General features: G+C 42.4%; 1 protein-coding gene across 6 annotated transcripts in view; it reads right to left on the reverse strand.

Moving 5' to 3' along the window:
- Positions 1 to 371: 371 nt before the first annotated feature.
- Sorcs1 (sortilin related VPS10 domain containing receptor 1) overlaps positions 372 to 19,249 on the reverse strand; it is a 496,139-nt gene continuing 477,261 nt past the window's right edge. The window contains exons 25-28 of one of the 6 annotated variants that reach the window (XM_063244677.1): positions 5,680 to 5,785; positions 5,409 to 5,569; positions 4,006 to 4,065; positions 372 to 3,708 (exon numbers count right to left, since the gene is read on the reverse strand). In XM_063244677.1, coding sequence (XP_063100747.1) covers positions 4,055 to 4,065; positions 5,409 to 5,569; positions 5,680 to 5,785 — 278 coding nt within the window. In that variant the 3' untranslated portion in view covers positions 372 to 3,708; positions 4,006 to 4,054. Of the gene's footprint in view, positions 3,981 to 4,005; positions 4,066 to 5,408; positions 5,570 to 5,679; positions 5,786 to 19,249 lie in introns of all 6 variants that reach the window. The other 5 variants (XM_063244675.1, XM_063244678.1, XM_063244674.1 and 2 more) reach the window with 5 other exon arrangements.

Below are 19,249 nucleotides of genomic sequence, written 5' to 3' on the forward strand. Positions count from 1 at the left end.
CAAGTTTTAGTTCATTACATGTAGATTTGACCCTGCGGTAACTACAATGTGATGAAGAAGTTATTAATGGATTTATTTCCTACTAATAACTTCTAATTTTGAACTAATAACAATAAGCATGTTACACATTCAAAACACTTTGAGGTTTAAATGACATGGTGTAATTTAATAAAGTGAAATGTGTTATGCAATAAACTGAAATGTAAGTAGAACAAAATTCAGGTTATAGAGTATATTCCACTTCATTAGTTAAAAAAAAAAAGCCCTTGAGCTACCGGTGTAGCCTTTATGAAAACCTAAAACCACATTACTTTTCTGTCTATAGTGAACATGAAGTTTTGGGATAAAATAAAAGCCCCTGAGGCAAAAACTTTAGAGACATTATCTGTTTAATAAATATGATTGTAAAAGCAATAAACAAGAGCAATTATACATTACACTACATAGTATTTAACAAAAAATACATCAAAAAAGTCATTTTAAAATTAGAAGTAGTTCCAATACTATAAGAAAACTTTCATTGTTTTTAAATTGGCTTCCTATAAAAATAAGTTGGCAAATGAGGGGTTTCAATGCTCAGTTGGAATCCTGGAAAACACCGAACAGCTGCCAAGCACCCCACTGCTCTCAAAGTTGCTGTTTGGAACTTCTGAAAAAAGCAAAGCAAACCTCTGCATTTTGGACAGTGAATTCAACTGGGATAAGGCAAAGGAGAAACATTGGTTGGGTAGCTCAGGGTACGCATGCAGTTTGCCTTCGGCGTTTTAGAAAATGTTGCAGTATTTTTAGCCTGCCCTGAAAATACCTGTCACACCCCTCTCTCATCATCCTCCTCTGGCCCTAAGCCCACCGAACCCTTCACTGGGTTGGCACCTGCTATGAGCAAGCAGGTAGGCACTTGGGTCCCTCCCATTTGTAGGTGCTGGCTTCTTTCTTTTGGGAGTTGGAACAGCATAGTATGGTGTTCTGCATATACCACAATCACCTGGATGGTCTGTTAAAGTAGACTGCGGGGTCTGCTATGACCTAGCAGTAGGGACTCAGTTGGCCTGGGTACAGCCCCAGTATTTGCAGGTGACTCTGGTATTGCTGGCCTGGCATGGCACTTTCAGAACCTAGTTAAGGTTATGGGAACTGTGGGGTTCCTTCTCAACACTATGGGGTCCTTGCTTCACCTGTCACCTACAGTGTGAGGGAACTTCGAGAAGAGGCACGTGAGGACACTGGAGATGCTCCATCTGTCTCTTGGTCACATTTGGTCACTTTCCAAAATGCCAGGCATCCCATGTCTACCTCTGCTTTACATTGTGACCAACAGCCCTTCCTCCTTGGGTCTTTCCACTGATGTAGTTCATTAACAAAGGGTTTTCATACTAGTACTCTAGGCAAGGCACTGTGCGGGATTAAGAATGTTATTCCCCTTTTCATAATTTTCTAATTAAAATGAATTGAACTGCAACTCGGAGGACTCCCTAGGCTCTTGTGTAAGCCTCTTTTGATTTCTAAGCATGTTGTTTTCCAGATTAAACTTGGGAGGCTCTACTTAAAGAGAATCAATGAGGATGTTCTCTATGAGATAGGCAGCCTGGCAGGCTGGGGAGGGATGATACTCTACAAGGAGGCGGCCACGTCCAGCAGAGTCCCTGCCCTGATTCTGACAGAGGTGGGGCATCTTCAACCCTCAAACATTCTGTGTGACTCCTGCCTGGCAGTAGCTTTTCTGCTCTTCCCCTGACCGAGTTACACAAGGGGCGGGACCATCGGGAGCATTTGGAACCCTCATCATCACCAGCCCCTATTTTCCATGCTGTCGTTGGCTTGGAAACACAGCCATGAAACTGAATTTTTCTGGCCAGTCTGACAGAATTGCTCTCTTCTGCCCTTCATGTGGGCTTTGTCCAGACCTAGCATGGAAGGGGCTTCAGTAGCAGACAGGTTTTTTATTTCCTTCTTTCTCTGGTCCTACTTTCATGATTGCCCTTGGAAAACTAGAGTTATTTCATGCGCTGAGGATTTGAGGATTTTGAGGATTTCTTTCATTCTACTGTAGTCAGCTAATTCCTTTAAATTCATACTGACTTTTTCTTTACTGACGCCATGATAGTCAGAGATCAGAGAAGGCATGTCAAATCACTGAGATCACTCTAAATCATTGAAATCTCACCCTAATGCAAGATAAGACCTATTTTCTCAGATTTCTGGACACTTAAACATTAACTCCTCACCTGCTTCTCCTGGTAAAGTCAGTTTTATTTCACAAATATTTTTATTCTACTAGAAGAGAGAAATATTGGGCAACAGCTACTGTCACAGGAAGAAACTCTCCTGCAATACTTTTATACATTCAAAACGTATCTCACAAGTCTTCTGTAATCTGACCACACAACATTTTTGTTAATGTGTGCGAACACTGTTATTGATCTATACACTTTCTTTTCCAAAGTATGCAGCCCAGTTTGGATTTCTTTGCATGTATCAACTCTTTCACACACATTGCATGTTCCCAGGTGGGAAAAGGTAGGGATATTTGGAAAAGGTGGGCTCTGGAGGAAGAAACAAAGGGTGCGTGGAACTGATCCCTGCTGGGCAGGATGCGGTTTGGTTGGTGCACAGGGAGTCTGGCATGCTTGGCCATGTACGGAACCAACAGAGGTTGAGACTGGTGAGTGGTGGGAGCAAGGATGGCAGAAGCTAGGCCAGTACTTAGGAAATGTCAGCGTTAAATGTTCAAATTCTAGCAACATGTTTGGGAAGAAAAGGTGGGAACCCCTGAAAGATAACTTGGGGAGTGGAGAAAAAAAGATTCAAATACATCAACGGATGATGGCCACACAAGAATGGCAAACCAATGGGAAGGCAAAACAATGGTTAACTATCGGGGGGAAAAATCCCATTTTTGACATCATTGCGAATTAGAGTAAGCAAAGCTGCAAGGAGAAAAGCTGAATGGGAAACAAAGGTCCATATCTGACACACTGTTTCCCTGCTCCTGCTCCTCTTCCCTCCCCATTGCACCTTTGTACATGGATCTTCAATTTGCATCTTTCTCCCTGTGGCCACAGAGAATGGACAGAGAGAAAGAAAGAGAAAGAGAAAGAGAAAGAGAAAGAGAGAGAGAGAGAGAGAGAGAGAGAGAGAGAGAGAGAGAGAGAACAGCCTGTGGCCACTGCTGACCATCAGGGCTCCGGAAGCTAACTCAGAAGGGACTGTGACAGTAAGAATGGTGAAATGGAGAAATAGCTCTAGGTTTCAACTCCTGTGCATGTCTTGTGAAAAGGCGTGAGATGGCTAATCCACTCAGCAGCCTGCAGTGCTAAAAGAGCTGTTAAATCTACAGCCAAGAATGTTTCCAAAAATGCATGCAGATTTCCTTGGCCTACATATGTTATGAATTTTCTACAAACACGACCGATCGAAAAAAGAGAAGAAAGGGAAAGGGAGTGTTTTCCATTAAAATAGAGCACCTGTACACTACCCCTTCCGAACATGTTCTCAAGTTAGTGTCCACATGCACAGGCTTAAAGCTAAAAACCCTTGTTGTCTGTGTCTGAAGAATTAAAAAGTCCCGATGCAGTGAGTGTTTGTTTGTTTGTTTGGATTTTGGTGTTTTTATTTTATTGTTTGTTTTACTGGCGTCCTCCATTCAAACATTTACAAAGGTAGGGATTTCTTTTGTGCTTTGATTCTCAGCAACTATGGAAATACTTCCTGGCAAAATAGGAAACAGAACAACAAAGGAAAGAAAAAAAGAACATAAAGTTAGTGGTCATGAAGGATGATGCACTTGACAACTGCGAAATTCTTTCCTGATCAGCAGGTCGCCTGCGGCCTTTGGGGGTTTTCCTTAAATTGCAAATTGTGGCCCTGCAGATCCCCGCTTTGGCGTTGAAGGTGGAGTGGCGTGTCTTGCTCTTTGCAATCGGAGAGATGAGTCACCAGGTTGAGTAGAAGGGGAGGGAGGGGAGGGTAAAGCTACTCTCCTAAGAGAAAACATGTAACACTTACTCATTTAATGACACTGGAAATGCAAAGGTGTCAGAGATGGTAACGCACTTCAAGCTGTTCCTGGTGGAGAAGGAATTGCTACTTTAATAAACAAACAGCCGCTATGCTTCATTACCCCTGGGACTGGGACTGAAAATCAGCTGACCCCCAAAAATGCAGCCTGTTACACACTTTAGAAGTGAACAGACAGGGTGACTGCTTCTCTGGACAGGAAGACCGAAAACCCATTTTCCTTTTTAACCCAAAGTTATTATAGTTTTCCCTGTCTCCCTCAGTAAAAGAAAATGCATTGTGAAAACTGAACCCAGATGTGGCTGCAGCTGTTCCTGATGCTTATGATATTAGCCACAGACCTCTCCCTTCTCCGTTTGAAGACAGAGTTCTGTTCCCACTCAGATTCATTTTTTTCCAGCTAATAGATTAAAAATCTTATGTAAAGGTACTTTGGACAGTTTGGCACCATGATTTAGAGTGAAGTACAAATACTTATACAGCAATTTATCCAGCATAGCTGGCAGTGCAGGATCTAGATGTAAATATCCCCAGCTTCAACTCCTGCAGCCAGCAGCAGGAAGAAGCAAGGAGAGACATGGGTCACCAAAGGGGGCTTGTGGTCTGTCTACGTGCCTGCACAATTTCCTCTGCACCTCCTGGGACTGAGGAAATCAACTGCAGAGGCTACACCCACCTAGCTGTGGAATTTCCAAGTGTACTCCATAGGGAAGAGGAGCTCTACTAAATATGATGAAGTCCGTTTCAGGACTTTGGGTAAGAGGCAACCAAAAAAGAGGACAGCATCTGGCCACTAGCCTGTCGCAGTCTGACCCTGGGATGAGTCTTTCTCAGGAGTCCTACAGCTGCATCTCCTGCACACTTAGGCCCTCCTGTCCTCAAACTCTCCATTTGCATGTCTCCTAGGGACAGGTTCTGGATAACAGCCAGATTTAAAATAAAAATGCCCAGGTGGTCTGGTTCTCCCTTTCATTATATCATTCCAAGTATTCTGGAGCATTTCACCCTCCTCAGATCTGTCTGGAGCTGAGACTTTCATATCTTTCTCTGGTCATACACAAATAACCCTGTAGCTCAAACTCTGCCCAGCCGCCAGCCCACAGGCCCCAGCCTCTGAGAAGGCTCCTTCTCATATACTGACAGAGCAAATGCTAGGTTACTTGTTCGTTAGCATTTGAAGCCAGTATTTTAGGGAAAGTTTTTGCAAAAAGAAGAGTAATTTAATGACAGGCAAAAAAACTAGATAGGAGCAAGATAGAGGTATCTTAGTTGTTTTCCCAGAGGTGTTAGAGCAGAAAAAAAGATAGTTATGGCAAGCCGGAAAGGGGTTAGAGGGGGTCAGCCATTGACTACACAGGCTAGACGCCCAACAACTACCGGGAATCATTTACCTATGAGCTGTGACTCCACCTTTTCATCTCTAAGCTGGCCAGGCCTCCTTAGTTCAGTGTGAGGGACACTGGGCCTGGTTTCAATGTGACTGTCTGGACTGATCATCTCTTGTTCTTTCTCATTCTGCATCTGGGCATAAACATTAATTCCCGGAATCTTCCTAAAACATTAACAGAAACCATCACTGCTCCGCGTTGGAAAGGCGGGTGCGTGCTTCTGAACCTGTCAGGAAAGGGAGAATCAGGGAGATGTGGGTGGAGGGACACTCACCTCTTAAACTTGTAGATGACAAACACAGCCAGTCCTACAAACACCACCGAGAGCAGCATCAGCATGGCGGACCCACTGTGGGTTGGGGTGAGGTCCACCAGCGGGGCTGAAGGGGGAAACAAGGCAATGTTAGACACAGAGACTCGGGCAGGCTGGGTGCTTTGTGAACACCAGGTGGGATGCACACACCATGGGGACTGCACGAGCTGATACGTGCGATGTGAGTTTGTCCCAGCCCCCAAATGCTGCAGCTGGCCTGTCCACGTGTGATGGTGAGACAGGGAAAAACTCTGGGTTCAGGGTCGGATCTTCCAGACCTGCTAGACCACTCCCTGCCTGTGTGACCAGATCTCAGTGGCCCCACCTTAATATGCCTCGCATCATGAGAGGCAAATGGGTGGCTGTGAGGATTACATGAGTTACTGTACCTAACTTTAAACCACTTCTCGGTAACAGCTACAGGTTATTCTGGTGGTGGTGGTAATTTATAGTATTAATACTATTGCTCCTTGACCCTGGATGGGGTTATGCCCTAGTAAACTCACTGAAAGTTGAAAGTCCTAAAGACAAAATGCCCTCAATACACTTAGCCAATCAAGCATCACAGAATAGCCTAGACCACTGTGAATGTGTTCCAAACCCTGACACTAGCCTTAGTGGGAAGAAAACATCCAATCAAAGCCAATTTTATAGTAGGGTTCAGTACCTCACGAAATTCACTGAATGAAGCACTGAAAGTGAAAAGCAGAATTGTTCTATGTATGTGTGCTTGTGTGATTGCAAAGTTGCACATCCTCAAATCCAACCATCAAAGGGACCACCTGTATTTATCATAATACAGTACTAACACTTACTAAATGCTCCTGTAGTCTTTTCCACAAGTAAAATCACCAATTGCAATACTTTTATGAATTACTCAACCTCACAACTACCACATCCACCCTTAGATAATGAACTAGAAAATGGCAGAGCATGCTTACATTTTTGTACACAGAGAACTCGCAGCCAAGTAAATGCTATGCACACGTGCAATCCCTCAGGTGCAGGGCTTGAGGAGCTGACCACACAGGTCCCTCCACAAGTTCCCAAAGTCTTCTCAGATCACACCTCTGAGGTTCAGTCTTCCATATACTGACTTCTCTCAGAGGATTCTGCATGCATAAATCTCCCTGCACCTCCCTTTATAGGGCACTTTGAGAAAACATCTCTTTCCATCTCCAAATCTTTCATTGTAGGTGCAAACCTGTTGTGCATATAATAACTTTGTTTGCAATTAATTTCTACCCTCTCAAAAATGGTGACATTTTGCAAATACAGCATCGGCTCAAGCTTAAGAAAAACAATCTCATGTACTCTGCAAGCTGGGATGCTGACCTTTACCTTCTGTCAATTTAAACAAAGTCTGATACTCAAAAATGCAAGTGACCTTTGAGACCCATTTTCTGTGGCTTGTCTCTGCTGAGAGCAGAGAGGGCAGCATTCTGGTCATTCAGGTGAAAAGGTTCGAGAACAAGTGACTGTAATTTTGATGGTCTCAGACAAGACCTGGGCTGCCTCTGCTCTGTCTGGTACGTGTGGGGTTACAGCCCAGCGACTGGCTGCTTTCCTCCCTTCCCTGTGAGTCAAGCAGCATCACCCTGTGGAGAGGGACGTGTGTCTGTGAGGAGACAGGTGCAGCTGCAATTGAAACAAATGCTCAAGGCAAAAGAGCTTTTCATCGATAAGAAGCAAAGACTTCAGTGTCATCGACAGTCAGAACTACTTTAGTGCTCACACTGCAGCTGGAAAGACGTCATCGGGGAAGAGAATACCTCTCATTCTCCTAGACATGATCTCAATGTAAGATTCCACCAACAGAAAGCAAGGACTATGACCCCCGTTACACAGATAAAAGTGAAGGATCTACCATCGGTTAATGTCATTCCAAAGGCTGTGGAACTAGTATACTGGAACGCACATACTTGAACACATACACACATTGCATATACACATATACACATGTAGAGAAACATATACACACAGTCACACTCTATATACTCCACCAGTGGGAGATAACCAGAAACTTAAAATAATAATGGGTATCTACCCATTAAAATATCTTTAAATGCAAATGGAATCCTACTGAAGACTCCAAATTTAGAAAAAAAATACATCATATATTTATAGATGGAGGGAGGAGAGGGAAAGAAATTAAATGAACTTCATCTTCTTCCTGCTCAGCCTCACTAACAGCCGGACTTGCTTTCTCTGTGTCTCCTCTAATGCCCACAACCCCATCCACTGGATTGTCTGACGCAAATCGCAGATAATGTATCATTTTATCATCTGCAATTCTAAGAGCCAAAATTGCTGCTTTCCTGTCTTCTTCTCAGTTACCACACCATCCTCACATTAAAGAACAAGGAGATAACTTACAGGCAATCTTCAGATGCAAATCCTTAACCCAGCAGGGAACAAGTGGTAGCCCAGAGAGAGGCCACAGACCTTTTGGATGGTGGAAGGCAAAGGTACAGTTAAACTCCCCTTGACCCAGGTGAATGATCCTATAGTATAACCAGAATAACACATGAAGCCGGGAACAATGCAGGACTCACTGACAGGCAGCATTTGAAATACTGGAAAATTAAAAGAGAATATTACCTTGGCTAGGTTCTCAGTATCACAAAAGCAGTCTCTCTCTCTCTCTCTCTCTCTCTCTCTCTCTCTCTCTCTCTCTCTCTCTCTCTCCTACCTTCACTTTCTTTACCATAGGGCTTGGCTTATCTTTCAATTCTAAATCATTCACACTCAAGTCATCATTCTTAAATCAGCTGCATTAATGTCACTGGATAATTAACATACTCTTTCGGGAAAACAAGCTTCTGCATGGCAGTTTGAAAATGTGCACCATGTCATCTTCCCCCTGCCCAAACCCTGCAGAAACCCAGAAGATGGCAGCAGGGAGAGACCCAGTGGCACCACCCTCCATGTTCCCAGGTGCTTCTGTGTGCTGAGCTGGGCTAAGTATAAACGCATCTATTACCGTTCCACACAACAGCAGCTGCGTATCTTAGTTTGCCTAACACTTGGGTGCATTTGTGCATGTTGTGCTGAGGAATGGAATTGGGTGATAAATGGGCTTCGCTTTGTTGTGTGGAATTAGCATAAATTAATTCCTCTCCAATTACAGCCTCAACAAGGTAGACTTGTGGGAAGAAAGTGCTGAGCCATTATAACTACCCAGAACAAAACACAGACACAAGCAATACTCCAAGTAACTTGCCATTTCTGAGCCCCGATGCTGACACACATCATTTGTAGGATCCCATGAGCATCTCAGAAATGCTTGAATCATTAAGTTCTATTGAGGAGGAGCTGGGTCATTATGATAAGGGAGATACAGCAATAAACACATCTTCTTGTGAGAAGTGATTAGCATATAGTAAGTGATAAATTAACAGTTTTAGTTGTGCATATGAGACTAAACCCACTTAGAGTTAAGTCACTGATATGGTTCCCTTCTGGAATCAGATACTGGCTCTGTCACTTACAAGCTACATGCCTCAAGTTGAAATTCAGTTTCCTCCTCTGCAATACGGAAATAAAAGTAGCACTGAGGGCCAGTTAGTTGTGAGAAGGAGACGGAATCCATAAAGCACTGTTGGTGTCCAGTACACAGTACACACCAGCATTTCTTGTTGTTATATTATGATGAGCACACTTCTGAAAGTAGATTTTGTGGGAAAGGTCTTAAAAGATGGCCAAGTAGTTCCACAGTGGGGTAATTTAGAGATGTGTTACATGTGCTGTTTCCCCACCCAGAGATTCATGACATACATATCAGTACAGGAAAAGTTCACGGTCCTGCAGGGAAGAACTCACTGCAATTTATCACAGTGGTTCCAAGGTCACTGGGGCACAGAGTCCTCGCAGACCTGGGTCCTGTACACACTCCAGGGCACCTCTTGAGCACCACTTTCCCATTGGCTGCAACTTTGTCCCATGCTTGGTTTATGCTCAGGTGCCACCTTGGTAGACTGGGACATCACCCTTGCAGGCTGTGCAGATGCCTTATTGTGGTCCTGTGGTCACCCTCACTCTATGGGGACCTTTTTGGTGAACTGAAACCCGCACTACAATCCTGAAATTGTGAAATTATAACTCTGACTATACTTGCAATATAAAGTTAGTACTGCCAAGAAGCTGCAAAAGCAAGTTCATTTTACCTTCCTTTCTGCCACCAAAGCAGAAGCAAGACAAGCTTTATTTACATGCCTGAACACAAAAACCCAAGTGATCTAACCTTTTGCTTTGTTTTGATGTACTTTGGGGGTGGAGAGATGAAGGTGATATTGCTACAGCACCCTAACAAACAAACAAACAAACAAACAAACAAACAAACAAACAGCTTCTCTTGAGTGCAAGATGGTCAGAAAGATTTCCATTTGCAAAGCAACTTCCTTTGGCCAATGTGCCTTCCCTGTAATTCAAAACAAACCCAATCATGGGAGTTCTGGAGATTACTCCCCACTGTAGTGGCAGACAGCTATGGATTGTGGCCAGATGGGTATGGGATAGGAAGCTTGGCTGAAGGAATTCACAGAAGACCATCAGAGTGAGACATCTGATTCCTGCCCCCCCCATGTAAGCTACCAAAACTCAGCCCAGGGTAAACAGTCATATTCTAGGAAAATGAAACAAAACTGAGCACAGAGGCTGCTAGCCTCTAAGCAGGAACTTTCTGTTGGGATGCTGTAATAAGGCTACTTCTCCTTAACATTTCACATGACATTTTCTTTGCTTTTCTTACACATTCAATCTGTAAAAGCCATTACCCTTCAGGGAGCCCAGAACTGCCGACAGTCCACTGATGCCCCGTTGATGAATTGTTGCTTGTCAAATGAACTCTTCACAGTTTTAATGTGCTTCAGCTTGTGACTCTAGTGACTCCTGAAGCACTGTCATTGGGTTTCAATGGAGAATGTGTCTTCAGGACTCTGTCTCCTAGAAAATTGAGGTCATTTGGCCAAGCAATGACAACCAAGAGGACATCCAAGATCCACTCTCACAGTAAGTAAGAGGCAAGAAGAAGAGGAGGCAGCCTTTTAGCTTTCTGCATTAAATGCCTATGTGGAACTCTAGCTACTATACAATGTTCTCTTCAAAATGTTTAAAACTACCTGAATCAGAACTACATTCGTGGGAACAACATCCTATGCTGTATATGAGAAAAAATTCATTAGTTTTGGATGCTACGAAAATGGTTTGACTGGGTGCCTGAAGGGTTCTTGTGCTAAAATCTAATCTCCGTATCTCCATTGTGGGGTATTAGGAGGGCCAAAACATCACATGACTGTGATGTTTAGAGGTGGGGTTTTGTGTGAGGTGATTAGAAGTAGATAAAGATCATCAAGGCGGACTTCATGTGACTGAATGCTAATGGATTTATAAGTAGAGAGGAGAAAATGAGAGGGGGGGGGAGAGAGAGGTAAGAGAGGCAGAGGGGGAGGAAGAGGGAGAAAGGGAGGGAGAGGGGGTGGGGGGAGGAGGGGAAGGGAGAGGGGGAGGGTGTGCACAAAGAATTGGGACAGGCCCTTGTTCCTTGTCTCTTGTGATGTGATGCTCTGGTCCACCTCATGATTCTTCCATCAATAAAGCCAGATATGAATTCCCAAACGTCCACAACTATGAACTAGAACAAACCTTGTTCTTCTAGCCTTAGATATTTCATTACAGCAATACTAAATGGATTGTTGCTGTGTCTGAAGGATCATGGGAATCCATAAATGAATACAAGTGATTATTATATATAATACTTAGAGACTACTCGCTATAGAAATACTCAGTTCATATCTTAGGGTATGCCTGACCTTTGTAGTCTCTTGGCTACTAAAACAAAACAACAGCAAAAATATGCATCTTTATTGATAATTGTAGATTAATCTGGTTATGACTCTAGGAGCGAATTGTATAAACTTTTAAAAAGCTTTTCAAGTTTCTCCAAAGTGAGCAGTCAGCCTCATGTAGATTCACCACATGGGTTACCTTAACTCTCTACCTTTCTTCATGTCCAAGCGGAATACACTGAGTTTGAAGCATTTCCTATGAAGAAGTGTGTTCCCACTTCTGTCCTTACTTGAGCCTGGGAACACAACAGAATCATTATGTGCAAAGCCTTGTACTTCTGCTCAGCTTTGGGAATCCTACCACTGCGTGTGTAGACAAGCCTGGGACAGGCTCTGAAGGGTCAGAGCTCAGGAAGGAGGCTAGTCAGCCAGGCTAGCCTGCACACCAGCCCAGCCAAGGTCAGCAGAGAAGCCCCTCACTGACATCAGAGAAACAAGGAACACGGCTGGACCAGACAAGCTGCCCAGCTGACCCACAGACTCTTGGTACAAGTAAATGCCACCTGTCGTACCACTTAGTTTCTAGGCATTTTATCACATAACAATAGGCGATTTATTCTGCTCACAAAATTCTCTTTAAAATGGCTAAACACACAATTAGCCATGTTCACCTCTAGCTTTATGGCAACCAATTCGTGGTACGGACTTCTGTCCTTACTTTTAGGATGGCAGAGGGAAAACCAGATGATCATAAAGGTTCTCTTCTAAAGCAGAACACTTTAATACAGAAAGAATGTGTTATTAAAGGTTATAGTGACACAGCAGACATCACCAGAAACTGTCCTAGGCACTCATTCCAAATACAAGAAACTTGATGCCTGGAAGTTTCTCCTAGGCTCTGGAATCTTCCTATATTTTAGATCTGCTCTCTTGCCTTATTTTTTTCCTTTTGATTGTTTTGTCTTTTCTCTTACATCCTTACATTTCTGTGCCTAAACTACCACTTATTTCTAGTCTAAAGCATGTTTTACCCTGTTTCTGATTACCGCACCCTGACCATCCTCTGATCAACAGTCTCTAGGTAGATTCTCAGACCTGGCCAGCTCAGGTAGTTACCCTGTGGTCATTTCTGCCCACTTTGTGGGCTCAAGGAATCTTGATTAAAATAAATAAATAAATAAATAAATGAAAAGCTGAGTTTAAGAGTAACTGCGTTCCTGCCCCCGTGGTAGATTTATAAAAGTGTCACATTGTGGGGAATGATATCTTTAGATCTCTTGCCACTTCTTATTACTTATTATAACACTATGATGATTTCAAACTGTCAAAACCATTGGCTCGAAGTGTCTATGGAGCAACCTAATTACATGAAGAGAAAAAAAATATTTAATTTTAGGAGAAACAAGGGGCCAGGGATTTAGCTCAGTGGCATAAGCGCCTGCCTGGGAAGTGCAAGGTCATGAGTTCAATCCCTGGTACCACAAAAAAAAAAAAAAAAAAAAAAAAAATTAGGAGAAACAGAAGGAAGGCAAAGTACCACCCACCTCACAAAAAAGACTTGTAAGCAGTGACTGTGCAATAAGCAAGTAGAGACTAAAGAGACAGATAAATTTATTGGCTGTGGAAGAATCTCACTAGTGCTAATTTCATTCCTAAGTGGAAAATGTTATTGTGACAATTTATTTCCTTTTACAGTACAGAGCTCCATTTGGGGTTTGCATCTAGAACATGGCTTGGATTACACTGCTGTTCCTTAACGAATGCAAATTCTACCTTCAAACGGAAAGCATCCTTCTCTATGTGCCACTGAAGGACAAAACTCATGATGCATCTCAAGCTAGGCTGAAATTCAGTTTCTTATTCCTCCCCAACCGTGACACATAGCGTATCCAATGGTAGCAACCCAGAAACCTGGAAATATTAATTCTCTAATATCTCTGTGATAATCTTTCTATTACACCTGGAGAGAAATTAAACCTGTCCACAACAATATGGAGCCTGAGATAACACAAGATTACAGTTTTATTACAACATTCACATCTACCCTTGACAAAGGACAGCTTCCTTAAATGTAGTTGCTTAAACAAGGCAACTGAAAGACAAGAGGAGGGGGTAGCAATATTATCGTGTATTTTATCATGTTTTTACTTAACCTGAGATTTGAGGCTCTTGGAAAATACTAACTTTTCATCTCTTGCTTTGTTTCTGTGCCCTAGATCCTAGGAAAACAGTGACCGCACTGGACAGCTGAGGGGAGGTCAATATCCTGAGTCTGAGATATGTGCAGAAATACAGTAGTTGGAACAGGTGCATCATTTTCTGCTCATACTAGCACATGGCCAGCATCTAGATAATGTCATTTGTTTGACTCTACTAAAACTGATGGCTATTCAATTACATCTGCCACTAGGAATCCAGTTCACACTGAATCATTTTTCAACAGCTCTGTGATTACAGTTCTTGGTTGGTCTTGGCCATTGATCTAGATTAAGGATATAGCATATCCACGGTGTGGAGATGTGTTCTATCTTTTGTTCTTCTCCTAATTTCATCTACCCATTCTTCCAAATAAGTTGTCTCTATGCCAAAAAATTATATTGTAATTGTTTATTTCTAATTTCCTGCTATTTCTAATATGACACATGCTTCTTATTTCTTTTTCAGTGGATGACCTAGTGGTAAATCAGATTTCTTGTTGTCCTTTATTCAGTCTGTCTCAGTGAAAGACTCATGGTCTTCTTGATCTCTTGTACTGAGACATAGAACTCAAGGGAGCACAGATCCAGGTATGCTTCAAGATGCCCAACCTCGGTGTATATATAAAATTTTAATCATGTAATTAGGGAGACAAAGACACATTATGAGACAAACTTTCCATGGACGCTCATTGGACACATGAGTACCAGTTTCCAATTGTCAGCTGCTTGATTAAAGGGGGTGTGCTATGGAGGCTGATCCATGATTGAATAAATCAGACCTGACGTTTTAATCAGGAGGTGAGATTTTGACTATATCTCTATTGACTACAGTGTATATCTTAACTACTTTCTCATCACTGAGAGACACAGTACCAACACTTGCAACTCTGAAGAGCAAAGGTTTACTTCAGCTTATAGAGTTTTCAGTGTACAGTTAGCTGGCACCAAGGCAGGGTGGTACACCAGAACAACTTGGTCATGGCACAGCAGACAGGATGCAGAGTGAGAGATCAAAAGAGGGAGAAGGCTACACCTTTCTGGGGCACACCTCCCCTGACCAGGCTCTACCTCCCCTCCCTTGAATGGGCTTCATCTCCTCATATCACTCTTAGCTATGAATTCATAAGTGGGTGAATCCATGGATGAGTATCATGTAGCCCTGATCTGACGGTCTTCCCGAAGCTCCACCTACCAGCATGTGAGACCTCAGGGGGCATCTAGATATAAGTTAGAACACGATACCTCAAGTACGTACGAGTTATGAAAGCAGTATTTGTGGAGTGCCTGAGGTGCTTGTGTTCAGTGCTAGGCGCAGTAATGGAGACTGTAAAGACAAGATCCACTGTATGCACAAGATGTTAAATAGCAGTGATGAAGACAGTTGTCACCATGGTCATGATCATCAATGTCAGAAAGAAATAGATTTAACCCATACATTTAAATGTTGTATTGTCTCACTAGTGTGAGAAACTGCAGTAGCAAATAAGGTCCAAAATGTACAACAGATACTGTGACCTGGGAAGAAACTGTTCAAAAGAAAAGACAAACTATGATGGGAGAAAGGAAAGCAGGAAAAATGAAAAAAAAATATGTCTATATACAAGATAGTTAAGATAGTTATACTGCTAGTTTCTCTTAGTTAACTGAAAAGAAAGGTTTATGCTAATATTGTCTGGACAAGGTATCATGCTTATATCTTGCAGGCTGAGTAACAATGAAGACAACAACATGCAATGTATTAATTATTGTAAGTCTCCTACTATCCTGCCTTGAAACTCTGTTTTAGTGTTTTTATGTTTTTTCTCTTTCAAATAAAAAATAGAGATAAAAATACATGAAATTTCCAACAAGGGGAAGATATCATCTAACCGTTGGCATGGACCTGAGATAAAACTCAAGCAAATTTAGGCCATGCAGACAGGAGAGGAAGTGGGGAGAAATATTTCAGTCAGGTGTATCTTGAACAAAAGTACACTTTGGTCCAAACTCCAAAGCTTCCATTCTGCTTCCCAGTCTGATTAAACGTCACTTTCTTTTCTAGCACTCTGGGGCGCTCTGAAACACCACAGGTTTGGTCTGTACACATGGACGCGGGTTGACATGAGATTCTAAGAGCCAAAGGCTGTGACCCTCCCTCAGCCTTCTGGATGGTCTGCTTATCGCCCTTTCCCCGTAGGATCTCAGATCTCTTTCTGCAATGACAATTTTAGAAACATAGCTGTCGGGAGTGGCTGGGCCTCAAGAGAAATGACATGGTAACCAAGGGGCACAGGATAGACGAAAAACAAATGAGGACCACATTCAATGTGAGCTCAGCTTAGACGCCCAAGTGAATGGATTCTAAGCAGAATGTGTAGGGAAGGCAAAACCATGCCCCAGTGGTATCCAGGTATGCACGTATTCTTACCTTGTGCTCCTGTGAAAGAAACAGGGAGCTGGATTTGAAAACCAAAAAAGGTAAATTCCTGAAAGGAGACTGTGCTTTCCCCTTGCAGACAAACCATGTTATGCACTGCTTCTCTCATCAGCAAGAGTCTGGCTTTAACGTTTTTAAAAGGAGCCTGCTGGGCAATTAATGGACTACAGCAGCAGTCTGTAGTGGTCCCTGGGAAGACATCAGCCATCCTACTTATAAGACATGAGATGTGGCAAACTGTGGTCCTTTTTAGTTTTTCTCTCTTCTGGCAAGAGAATGAGAAGGAAAGGAAGTCGGGCTGAAGGTTCTGCCTCAAAGACTCTTCACTCTCCCTTCTTCAATCTTCTTCTCATTTCTCCAGTCAGCCAACCACATATGCATCTATTTATTATGCATTTAATAAAAGAAACTGTGGCAAGTAGTTTGATCTTCCCAACCTTGACCCAAAGTGTCCAACTTCCCAGGTGTAAAAATTGTCTCTATCATCTTTGGTCTATATGCTCTTCAAATAATTTTTGCTTTGCTGTTCTAAATCATATAGAAAGAGTCAACGTAGGTCAATCTCAATCAAGAAGCTGATCTCCAGGATATTTTCACTGTCATTGTTGAAAAGTGCCGTTTTTTTTATGTACAAAAGTCCAGCCCAGACTGACACAGTGCCTGGGATTCTGCCTATTCTAATATTGTGCGAAATGTTGCTGAGATCCATATTCCAAAAATTTCTATGACTAATTTTGTAATTTTGGACATTTTATTCCTTTATGCCTTAAAATGGAGTTAATTTTCCACATAATATTTACATCAGTACCAGTTGCAAGTCAGCCAATATTGTATCTCAATAAACTGAGCTAAGTAGGTTTGGAGTTTGACTGCTAGGAAACTCTGCTATCAAATCCAGCTAGGAAGAATAGTCAAATAGTTGAACGGTTGGAAGTCAAAGAAACTTCTCACTTTCTCCAAGTGGTCCAAGGTAAGACTTAATTTTTCCTGGAACAGCCATTCTTTTTGTCATCTTGGTAACCTTACATCATGTTTTCCCAGGCTACAGAGGGCTCTCCCTCAAATTTCAGTGTGCTTATGTGGGTGCTCAGACTCTTACACATCCCTTCTGCCAGCACTTTATCCCAGGAGGCTGAATCCTGCTCTCAAACTCCTAACTGTGAACAAACTGTGGACACAAATGGGAAGTTTTTCAGGTCTTCCCAGCTTTGCATCATTTCTTGGCATCTAGAGCTTACATGAGTGGGTGAATCCCCCACACTATCAGAAATAAACTTTCAACATGAAACTGGAGAAGCACAGCAGCTTTGAGATGAGCTCACTAAGTTAATTTCACGAACAAGCTATTGGCCAAACTAGTCTTGCTTACTTATCTATATTTCTAGATGGTATTTTTCAACTTGTTCCCAACCCTAAAGCACTTCTCCACACAAGAGGGCTTCTTAAAATATCAATTAAGATTTCAAATCCACCCAAATAACCAGTCACACTTGAAGTATAACGTAACAATACATTAAATTTTTTAAAAAGGTACAGATAATAACCGACAAAAGACAGCAATGGGCGGAAGAGGGATGAAATGGAAATGGTCTCCAGAACTGGAGAACCAGAGAAATGGGACTGGTTTACTTTCCATTTTGATCTAGAATGCTCTCTTCCAATAGAAGCTTTTTTTGAACAGTTATAGTATTTTCTCATAAATCAAGTTGCTATGCAGCATAATATGCTTCCTGAAGGTAATATTGATTCAGAATCTGAGTATGTTGTAAAGTGAAGCTTATATCACAAAAGATGGACTACTCATAACCTTTCCAACACCAAGGTCAGTATGTAGGTCAGCTCAGTAGTTTCAGCCAATAAACCCGAAGAGAAGTAGCTCCACTTAACCTGGAAGAGGAGTATGAGGTCCACCCTGCCACAGAACAGGCTCGCCACTGAATTAATTAAACCTCACACATCTCTCAGTGGTCCTACTGTCTTCCCAGAACCCTCTAAAGTATCATAAATGATTCACCCTGACTTCCATGTTGCACCTCCACAGCCCATATTAACAATGACTTTTAAATTTTCATTTGCTTAAGGCAATGAAATTCTTAAAAACAAAATTCTATACAATTCTAATTTTATAAAACATGAAATCCTGTAGGAAGAATGGCTAACCCTATATTCAGGGGCCCACCCAAGAATCTCCAGGAAATGAGAGGATGCATTTGGAAACCTTTGTTCTTTGTTCATCATGCAATTGGCATTCTCGGTGCCCTTGGCATTTTCCCTCCTTGGTGTTTGGTGCTTGGAAACATTTATTGAGTCTAGCCTGCTCCAGCCTTTGAGATCCTGCTCAAAAAATGCTTCCTCCATAAAATACTTTGCATCATTCTGGCAAGACACAATTCACCCCTGCTTTGAATTCCTAGATAACTTTGGTTGTTAATCATCAAAATGAATAAAGGTAAAAGCAACAGCTTACTCTGTGCCAGCAACTACTCCAAGTGCATTGCCGAATTAACCTAAACTTCTCTTACAGGTGCTTCAGCATCTCCGAGGTACATGAAGTTTAAATCTGTTTTCCAGGTCTATAGAGTGAGTATCAGAACAAGAATGAAATCCATGATCTGGCTTTCATAAATTAAAATGAAACAGAGTCCAGATGCTTAAATATACCCTGGAGCCTCTCTACATAAGCCTTGGCTATGCTTTAGATCAAGCTCCACCCTGAACTCTGAAGGTGGGGGCAGGGCTGTCGGAAGGTAATAGGACTGGGAGCATAAGGCTAACTTGCACTCTGAAGGTGCGGACTGCTTGGAGGTGGTAGTGAGACCTAGAAGGGTCTGTCTGTCTCTCCGGCTCTTCCTTTCCCTCTGCTTCCTGACCGCCAGAACATGAGCAGTCTCTCTCCCTAGACTCCGCCACCATGCCACTTCTGTTCTAGAGCCAGCAGGCTATGGGCTGCATGCATGAGCCAAAATAAACCTTTTCTTCGTTACATTGTGGGTGTCAGGCATCCTGTATCAGCAATGACACAGTGACTATGACAGCACTTTTTACTTTAGTTCTTTTTTTACTTTTGAGACAGAGTTTCATTATGCAGTCCCTAGCTGTCCTTTAACTCATTTGCCTAGCTGACCTTTAAC

This window comes from Cavia porcellus, unplaced genomic scaffold, assembly GCF_034190915.1.
Source record: "Cavia porcellus strain 051 isolate PalLab524CR breed Dunkin Hartley unplaced genomic scaffold, mCavPor4.1 scaffold_2, whole genome shotgun sequence".
Lineage (NCBI taxonomy): Eukaryota > Metazoa > Chordata > Mammalia > Rodentia > Caviidae > Cavia > Cavia porcellus.